The sequence below is a fragment of the Oryzias latipes genome, chromosome 5 (genome assembly GCF_002234675.1).
Source record: "Oryzias latipes chromosome 5, ASM223467v1".
Classification (NCBI taxonomy): Eukaryota; Metazoa; Chordata; class Actinopteri; order Beloniformes; family Adrianichthyidae; genus Oryzias; species Oryzias latipes.
This window is the reverse complement of record NC_019863.2, coordinates 27,894,867-27,904,876: the sequence shown is the minus strand read 5'-3', so window position 1 is coordinate 27,904,876 and position 10,010 is coordinate 27,894,867. Positions and strand designations below refer to the sequence as shown.

At 39.6% G+C, this 10,010-nt stretch overlaps 1 protein-coding gene across 1 annotated transcript; it reads right to left on the bottom strand.

Moving 5' to 3' along the window:
* Window positions 1-3,932: 3,932 nt before the first annotated feature.
* On the bottom strand, window positions 3,933-9,616 carry LOC101167033 (lumican-like). The gene is made up of 5 exons (XM_004069262.4): window positions 9,469-9,616; window positions 7,237-7,558; window positions 6,792-7,116; window positions 5,035-5,352; window positions 3,933-4,184 (listed from the first exon to the last, which is right to left on the bottom strand). The coding sequence occupies exons 2-5, from the start codon at window positions 7,540-7,542 to the stop codon at window positions 4,033-4,035; spliced, it is 1,101 nt and encodes a 366-aa protein (XP_004069310.1). The 5' UTR covers window positions 7,543-7,558; window positions 9,469-9,616; the 3' UTR covers window positions 3,933-4,032.
* Between the last annotated feature and the right edge of the window lie 394 nt (window positions 9,617-10,010).

Below are 10,010 nucleotides of genomic sequence, written 5' to 3'. Positions count from 1 at the left end.
GAGTTTATGAAACAAAACAATATTTTCTGTGAGTTCCCAAACTCAGCCAGACTATGGTCAAATGTGAGAGTAGAGAACAAAAGTCACATGCACATAGAAGAAATGTGCAAATAAAAAAAGGAAAACAATCAAATCTGACAAAAAGAATACACACAAAACAATGCAAACAATCCAGTGAAGTTTGCCTTGTCGAGTCTGCTTTTCAGTTTGGAAAATCCAACTTTTCTAAATGACAGGCATTTTTTTAAAATCCAATTATGGTTTCTGTGAAGATGAACAGGATTACAGAGTTTTCTTCAGAGGTTTTTGTCCACATCAGATGAAAAAAAACATAAAATCAAAACATCTTTTGAATTAGGAACAGAAATTTTAAATACCCTTTTTGTTTTAATTGATTTAAGATAGTATTGAGAGATTTAGTCTCAAACTTAAGGTGGCTCTGACTAAAACAACTGTTTCAATTGATTAGTTTTTTGAAATATGTATTATTGTTTCTGTCATAAAATTCTGTTTCTTTATTCATGAGTGTGTAAACAGAACCGAGCCTCAGTCTTAAGCAGGAGCCTTCAAACTGCATTCTGCTGCACCAGGGCAATTTAAAGGGCACTTACATGTGCACACAGAGAACCAGCAACTCTTTTTGTGCGTGTCTAACACACCATCAGGCAGCCCTCCAATAATAACACATTACATTTTTTTTTTCTGTCAGCTCAGGGCGGCATAATTCTTGCAGCAGGAAGTGAAGCCGTGGAAAAGCAACCTCCTTAGCAGTCGGTGTTAACTGTTTGTTGATCTTTAACTCCGGAAAAAAAAAAGTCTGTCTATGGTTTGCACACAGTCAACAACGGTCAGATGAACTGCAACTTTCACAGCTAGACTTCATCAGACTCTCCAGTTGGAAAAGGGTCAGTTCCCCACAGATTAGATCTCAACTCAACAGTCCTTCCCTCTGCTCTCACTCTGAGCTCACAGGAAACAGCTGCTTGCTTCATTAAATACCAAAAAAGTCACTTCTTTAAAATATGTGTATCTATCCAATGCAAATGAACAGTCATTCAAAATATGGATGTGGGAAGCAAGAATAAATTATGTAGAATATGGAAATGGGCGGGTGATTGTCAACTCAACAACAAAAACAAAAAGTCATCAGTATTAGTCATTTATTTATTTAGCTGTGTATTGGGCTTCTTGGTTGATCAGTGATTTGTATTGTGTCTCGTTTTTTTAGCATGAACGTTTTTTTCCTTTGCCATGACTGTTGAATTTCTCCTCTATGAGATCAATTCTTTTGAATGTTGCACGTGAACCTAAAAATGTTCTCAAATTTTTAGGTTTGATTATCTTGTTGTCTATTTTATTTTGATATTTTGTCGATTGGAAAGAAACTGTCTGGGAGAGGAAAGTCTGTTCATCATCTCTCAGGCTGCTGCCCCCGCAACCCTGTCCCGGTTAAGTGGAAAAAAAGGGACGGATAGTATTTTGAAATTTTACTTGTTTAGTCTTTTCCTTTGGTGTCCCTTTGCAGTTTTTGCTTTGCTGTCCTCTGTCTGATCATTGTGTCATCTCTCCTTGAGTTTCAGTCATTTCTTCCACCAAGTCAGCTCTGTTGTGTTTTTGGAGTTTACTTTGTGGTGTTTCTGCCCTGCAGTATTTTACTTTGGTTCATTCTGAAGCTCTTGAAAGTTTCTTTTGGTGCTCTGTCACCATATGCGGTTTCTTTCTTACGTACATGCAGTTGGAACAGTCCTCCACTTTTACTCTGACTACCTTTTCTTTTGTTTTCACAAGATTTTGCACGGAAATGATTGTAATGCTGTTTTTCATAATAAAAATCTGGAACAGTTACAGGCAGATTTTAAATTCTGTCATTTTCTTTAAGACTGCAAAGTTAACCGAAAATCATTTTCTCAATTTATGGCATTGAACTTATTCAGAAATAAAAACACCTTTCAAATTATTCAATCATAGTTTTTTTTATTTGCTTAATACAAATTCAAGGTATAATTCTGCAAAGACAAAATATGTAATTCATGGACTTGGGTTGCTGTTACAAAACCACAGGGAGCTCGCAGTAGATTGTTTTCACTGTTGAGCTCTGAAGACGGGTTTGGAGGAAAGAATGATCAGAACTTTAGGAATTTGTTGAAGGAAAGGTCAGTCCTCGTGGACTTTCTGAGCTGCTGTGAAGCATTCACTAATCAAGTCCTACTGAGCATCAGTAGGACTTGATTTTGCCTTTCAGGTATTTTGGAGCGTGTGGGCCTATGCTAAAGACGTTTCATAACTCTGAAATAATGTCAGTGGTATTCTGAAGTCCATCCAGACTAAAGAGAACTTAACAGACGATGAGTCAGGCCAGTTCTGTCCCGGGCTGCCAGCTGGACCCAGCGAAAGGGTTTTTTGAAAGGATGGGATCCATGAACTCTGGAATAAACTGTGGAGAATCCAGCAGTCCCGTCAGTAGCACACCCCTACACCCTCATTATTAGGAGTAAAGTGATTATCATTGTGAGTTTTTTATTATTCTCTATGGCTGCAGAGTTGTGTTCAGCACAATTTCCTCATTGCAAGAAGGCATTGGTTCAAATCCTGGTGGGGTTATTTCCGTGTGGAGTTTGGATTCTTTCCCTGTTTTTCTCCAGGCATTCCAGCTTTGCCCCACAGTCCAAAAACATGCTTCATACGTTGATTGCTGGCTCTAAAATCCTCCCTTAGGTGTGAATGGTGTTTGGCCCTGTGATAGACTCCGCCTTTACCCCTAAAGTAGCTGGGGTAAAGCTGTAGCAACCAAGCACAGGACTCAACAGAAGACGAATGTCATTCATTTATTATTTATTTCAACTTTTGCCCTTTTAATTGTACTTTACACTCTTTTCTTTGTACATCACATACAATTGATATTTCATTAGTTAAAAATGGGGAACATCAAGAACCAACGTTTCATATGTGACTAACATGGTGACTAACGATTGTGTCATTATAAGCTGCAGAGGTTTACTTTTTACTTTTTGTCATGTGAACATTTTTGTCATTTTTTGTCAGATGCACATTATATTGTGTGTTTTGGACAAATGTTGGAATTATGTTTTTTAAAAAGTATTACATTTAAATTATTGCAGTCTATATTTTTTAGCTCCTTTCATACTTTTTCTCAAAAACTTATGGATGGAAAGAAGTTTAAAGTTTTATCAGATTTTGGGAGGTTTTGCTAAACATTTAAATCCACACGTCTGCTTTTCTCATCAACATTTGCTGCCTATTTTTTTTGCTTCTGACAGGAAAACTTCACAGAAAATAAAATGACTAAAAAACATGATTCGTATTTTTGAAATTTAAGTTACAAATAATCATTTTAGGCCAGGAAAGATTCTGGTCAGGAAGTAATTTAGAGGCATTCATGCAAAGATTTTGTAAAAAATGAAGATAAAATTTCTTTTTTTGGTTCCTTCAAAGTGTCTAGAGCACGCTTTCTCAAAGTTTTTTCCAAATGTGACATTTTTCCAAAAGGGTTATGGGAAACTACTGGAGAAAGATAAAAAAAACATTTTTTTAATTTGTTAGTTATTTATAAGGCTGGTGTATACCCCGCTATTGCCGAACAGTAGCTAGAACAGGCTCCGGCATCCCCATGACCCCGAAAGGGATATAGCAGGTTAAGAATATGGATTGATGGATGGATGGATGGATGGATAGTTATTTAAATCTGTGAAAATTAATTCTTATTGTCTTATTGTGTTTAACTCCTTTGGTGGAGTCAGTTTGACTTGAAAAATATTTTTTTGTCATTTTTGGTTATCTTTTATCTAGTTATTTGTTTAGATTTTCAGGGGGAATTTTGTGGAATTTGCTCTTAAGCTGCACCCGTTTTCTTATTTTCACAAAAAAAAAGCTTACTTTATGTGTACATTCCATAAAAAGCAAAATCAGAGTCATCATTTGTAGTTTCAACCTTTATTCTAAAGTAGAGCTGCAGAGCAGAGTAACAAAACACCTCTTTCTTGCACCAGATGAACATTTAGTGGTACACTGGAGTCATATGTAAATGCTCTGAATCACACGCAGGCAGTAGACCCAGTCTTGGGGCAGCTGGTTGTAAGTCAGTTTATTCCCGTCCAGTCTGAGGAACTTCAACCTGGAGTACGACAGAGGTCCCGTCTCTCTGCAGAAACTTGTCAGATTGAACTCTGGAGAAAAATAAAAAACAGAGAGGAGCGTTTCAACTTTTGAAAACGTATCAGATTTTCTTGAAACTCTGGGTCCCGCTGCGAGCATGATCTGTTTTAGTAAAGCTTCTTCTCAGAGAAGAATGCAGTGGTGAAAACAGGAGCAGAGAGAGCCACAGCTCTTCTTTTTTTTGTATCTGGCAGTTCAGCAGCAGAGTCTGGGTGAGCTCACTCTGCTGGCGGCAACCAGCAGGAACTGCTGCAGCCCTAGCTAGACGATGATGTGTGTTTATTGGTGTTTGTCTGTCTGGATCTTAAAAACAACTCTCTGTCTGCTGCTCAGACGGACAAACTGGAAAACAGTTCACATTTCTAGATCTAAAGCTGCACCTTAGATTGTCAATGTTCGGTTCTAACGTGAGCCACGGTTTGGTTGAAACTAGTGATACTAGTTAAAGGGCGGAAAGTCAAACAGCCAGAAGGATGGGGAGACCGCAGAGGGGAACAGCATGTGCTTCCTGCTCATCTGGCGCTCTTACCTCTGAATCTGTCACAGATGTTCCCTCACTCTTCCCTGCTCCCTTTTCCAACCCCACCTTCCTCTCATTCATCCATCCAACCAGAATTACCCCATTTTCTCTGCTGCTCCACCCTTAACTTTCAATGTTCCATGTCTTTTTGTAATCTTTTTGCTGCCTTACTGCCCAACCCATGAGGACAACTGTGTTCAGACTGTGCAATGTTTTGTCACCTTTTCCACATCTCATCCTTTCCACCACTGTTTGATGTTTCTGAACAACCATAAGGTATTTTAGGACTTTTAAAGATGAAACCGGAATGCATTTGTTCTCCCAGTCAAAGTACACATCACCTTGAATTTGATTAGCCTCCAGGTAGAGGTGCTGCAGGGTGCTGGGGACACTGGGTATCCTGGTCAGTTTGTTGTAAGAGAGGTCCAGCTCCACCAGACTGGAGGAGTTAAAGACCTGGGGGGGAACACCACGGCTTTCCAGGCCACAGCGACTGAGACGAAGATATTTAAGGTTGTCAAAGTCCGCAAAGCTGTCCTCCCCCAGATCAGAGAAAGAGTTGTTTGACAGGTAGAGCTGCTGGACAGATGGAGGCAAGTGCCGGGGGACAGTTGAAAACAAATTTCCACTCAGATCCAGCAGGTTTAGATGGATGAGGCCTACGGGAAGACAAGAAGGCACATTTAGATTGATCCAAAACGTATTTCTAATGAACAGTTTTTTGCTTTGAAGACCCACTCCAATGAAAATCATGTTTTTGGTGTTTTTTGACATCAACAATCCCAGATACATCACACTAAAATGCAGCAAAATGTATTAAGTTTGCATCTGCCTCCCAAATGATCAGATGACATTTAAGACCAGAATTTTACTGTCAAAACTTTTTTAAATCCACCAAAAACTACAATTACCAGAGCCCACTCCTTCCAATTTGTTAATATTGTAAAGATCCAACTGTTCTCTGTAGATATCAAAAGGAGATCATTGAGTGGTTGGGAGACATTCCGGTTTAGAAATGTCTTCTACAAAGGGACAGATTTGCATTGCTGGTACCCAGGAGGATATTTAAACTGATGTAAATAGTAATAAAACCCAACACAGTTCAGAGCCAAGAGAAATCTACATTTACATCATTGAATGTATCTGAGACCTGGAGCGACTGTGATGTCATCCATAGAAAATGGCTTATTTGTGGCTCCAATGAAATAGAGTCAACTCAGTCTGCATTTGTTTGTTTTTTTTGCGATACGGACATCGCTGTGCTGGAGCCAGATGACGCCAGTAGGCAACGGAATGAGTCATTGTTTCTGTGGCAACCATTCAACATTACTTGAAAGTGAAAGGGGTGTGGAGAATCTGCCAATCAAACACTTTGAATGATGGATGTGGGGCCAGCTGGCAACTGAAAGCTTGCACTGCAGAAAAAATATCATGAAAACAATTTAGGCTTGGAAACAACATGTTAAAGAAAAGGTATCAGAGCAAGAATGGTTATTCTGACATTAGAACGACTGAGTGACAGCTGTTTATTTCTCTATAGAAGTTTAAAATGTCACAGAATCAAAATTATTTATATAAACATCTAATGAAGTCTTATTAAGATTTTGATACACTTAAGTTTTTCATTTGAAAATAGTTGATATGGCCCATATCATATTAAAATTCAAACCGTTATTGCTGTTTTGAACATGTTGATGGATGGTGAAACAGCTCAAGAGAGAAGATTTGAAGTCCAGATACAATGACTTAACTTCAAGATGTAGATAGATTAAATAGATTTATAAGGAACCTTAACCGGCATACTCTTTGCTGTTTTTTTTCCATCATTTTTTCAATTCCTGTGTTTTGCTTTTGTGTCAAATTGACAAAGTCTTTGGAAAGTTTAACCTAATATTAAATCCAACAAAACCACCTGAACTGATTGGACTTTGATAAGTAATTTCCTGCATTTCTTTCTGTAATAGTCTGTATTTTACCTAATTTACCGGTAGATTGAAATCTTTCAAAAGGAAACAGTAAAAGATTTTTTTAGCCTTACAGTTTGGTCTCCTCCTTTACCATGGCACATTCACAATTGAGAAATGACACCTTACACAACCTTTGAGGTCTCCCTCTGCGATGATCTGCAGCCTGTTCCCCTGCAGCAGCAGCAGCGTTAAGTTCTTCAGGTTCTGGAAAGTTCCTGGACGGATGCTGCTGATGCGGTTGTGAGCAAGTCTCAGCTGCTTGAGTCCAGCTGGTAGCGAACTAGGTACTGAGCTCAAGTGATTGTGATTGGCAAAGAGATTGTGCAAATGGGTCTGGTTGTGTAAAAAAGTCTCCTCCAGCTCCTCGCTTTCCAGCTGGTTGTTGTCCAGGATGAGCCAGCGCAGCCCAGTGAGGTTGGCCAGGACAGAGGAGGACAGGGAGGAGATGTTGTTACCCTGTGAACAGCAGAATTTGTCTCGTTTATATTTTTAGAAGAACTAAAATAAAATAAAAAGGGCAAAGGAGTTGTCTTGGATTTGGAGATTTGACAGACAACATCGTTTGGATGTTCATACCTGTAAAAAGAGGTACTGAGTGGTCTCTGGCAGGATTTCAGGAACCTGTTTGAGACCTCTGTGGTCACAGTACAGAGATGTGGGCCACTGGATGGGGCAGTCACACTGCTCCGGACAAGCCTGGGGGTTGCTAGCTTGGAACCAGCCCCGGTCCATCCGCCCCTGCAGACTCAGCACGCTCGGCTCACCCAGCAGGCGGTTAATCCACAGAGGGACGCCCCCATAGTCTGATTCGCCGATTAAAGTGGCCTCCAATGTTCCAGGGCAACACAACAGCACCAACACGAGGCAGGACAGGAAAGCCATTGTTGGTGAGGAACTCCTGAAATTTAAACAAAATTGTTGCAAATTTTTGACAAAACTCCTGCAAAAGTTGTAAGTTTTAAACTTTTTTTTATTTGCATACATTTTTTGATGTGAGATTCAACTAGGCTGGAAAAGCTTTTGTGTCATCCTGGGTCTATGGATGGCTAAAGGCCAAATGCTAAAATAATGTTTACAATAAGATGATCCCAGTGGCTTTGATTAATCTCTAATCACTTTAGGAGGATTCAAACACAGCTCAACGCGAGTAATCAAGCTCTAAACTTTGGTCTGTGATGTTGCAGTAGTCTGAACATGATGATGTAAGGCTGACGAGTTCTTAAAACAAGGTTCCTTCAAAGAAAAATGTGTGTAACCTTTGACCGGGCAATATAGAAACAAAAAAGAAAATCTCAAAACAATATCTCCCTGTTTTATCATGTAACAGTTTGTTATAATATACCAGGGGAGCCCAGTGCATCAAGCACGACCCAATGAAAGTGTGGATAGATCACAGGCCATGAAAAAAAAATTATATAAATACAGTATATATATATATATATATATATATATATATATATATATATATATATATATATATATATATATATATATATATATATATATAAGTAACCCCCAAGCTGGAGGAGTGGCTACAACAGATACCTGGAAAGACCTCACACCTCTCAGTCCAGAAAAGCGCAGTGCTGGGAACAGCTAAGATACTGCGCAGGACCCTCAAGCTCCCAGGCCTCTGGTAGAGGACCCGAGCTTGGAGAAGAAACCACCCGCGGAGGGCGAGAGGGGCGTTTTTTTTTTTATGTATATATGTACATATATACAACATGTATATACATATATACATGTGTTGTATATGTTGTATATATGTATACATATATATATATATATATATATATATATATATATATATATATATACTGAACTGAGCATTTGATTGACAGATTCTCTCGAGCCCGCTTTTAGTTCAGTGAAGGGGTGTGGCCTTCTAACAAGCTCACTCCTGATTGGAAAGAGTGGTTGCCACAGAAATATAGACTCAAACTGACTCGAACCAATCACTGCTTTCTGACGATTTCTCAATCCAATTAGGCAGCATCCGTATTGCGTTTGATGCGTTCCCATACGCAGTCAATGGTCCCTATTAAACTGAGCACCACAGCAAATATGGCGTTTTTCTTCCTCCTAAACTCCGGATAGATATGAGTGTTCAGTGTCAGACTCCTAACTGTGGTTGTAGCTGCTAATGGGATTTATTTTTTCTCGACTGGTCCAAGGTCACCAACTAAGAGCCTCAATCCAAACTCACATGGAACGTTTCTGTTGTCAGCACACCATGGACTGTGGTGTTGTTCCCATGACAACCACAAAACCGGGTCCAATTCAATAAGCTATCGAAGAAGAAAAGTCTTTGCCCAATAGTAGCCGGGACAGGCTCCGGCAACCCTGTGACCCTGAAAAGGGTTATAGTGGGTTGAGAAAATGGATGGATGGATGATTTTATTCCATATGCGGTTTACATGTAGATATTTTGGAGCTTTTTGTTTTAAAAGTAGCTTACATGCCAAGAAAGGAAATACACATTACTATTAGCACGTTTGCTCTGCTATTCTCACTATATAAACACAAGCTTCTTTTAACTCAGACTTTTTAACATTCCAGTCAACTACATGCATAAATGACACACATCACAAAACGTTTCTGCCTTTGGCTTTAAGTACGGCATCCATTAGCATTTGAATCATCAGGAAGTTGACACTGTTCAACGTTTGGCTGCTTTGACGAGCTCTAACAAACCACATACATGCATTTTCTTGTCTTGTCCAGGAAAGGACAAGAAAATGAGCCAACACTAATTATTTCCAGTTAGAATACCTTCAGAACAGAAACAATCCGCAGGCAGACACTTACCTGTTTGGTGAGCAGGTATCAAACAGGCACAGTTTTGTCCTACACTCCCAGTGAAACCCTCCTTACCTGTGTGGGTGTGTGTTTCTGTGTACAAGTGTGTGTTTATGTGGGACGAGCTACCAGGGATGTTTGCCCACCGTCTAAGAGATTCCTCCTCCTCAAACACTGGCCACAACCCAGACAGCAGACCTCCTCCATAATCTTTTCTCACTTACGTCCCCTCTTTCCCCCCTCTCTGAGCCCGCAGTAACGAGCCCACTCAACCCACAACCTATGGTGGAGAGGCTTGCAGACATATGACAGTATACATGTGAGAAGAGGACATAAATCAGGATCTGAAGCTTTAGTGAGAGTAAAAATCAAGAGATCACAAATTAAATTGTGTGTGTAATTGTGGGCCTGTGTGTAACTGTCAGTACTGTGGGTCTGTAAGTGTTTGGATCGGATATCTTTTAGCCAAAAAGTACCTGGGGAGCCAAGGAGACCATTCTTTATACGAGTGTACATAAGTTTGTGATGTGTGTGCGTGTGTCTGTCTGTGT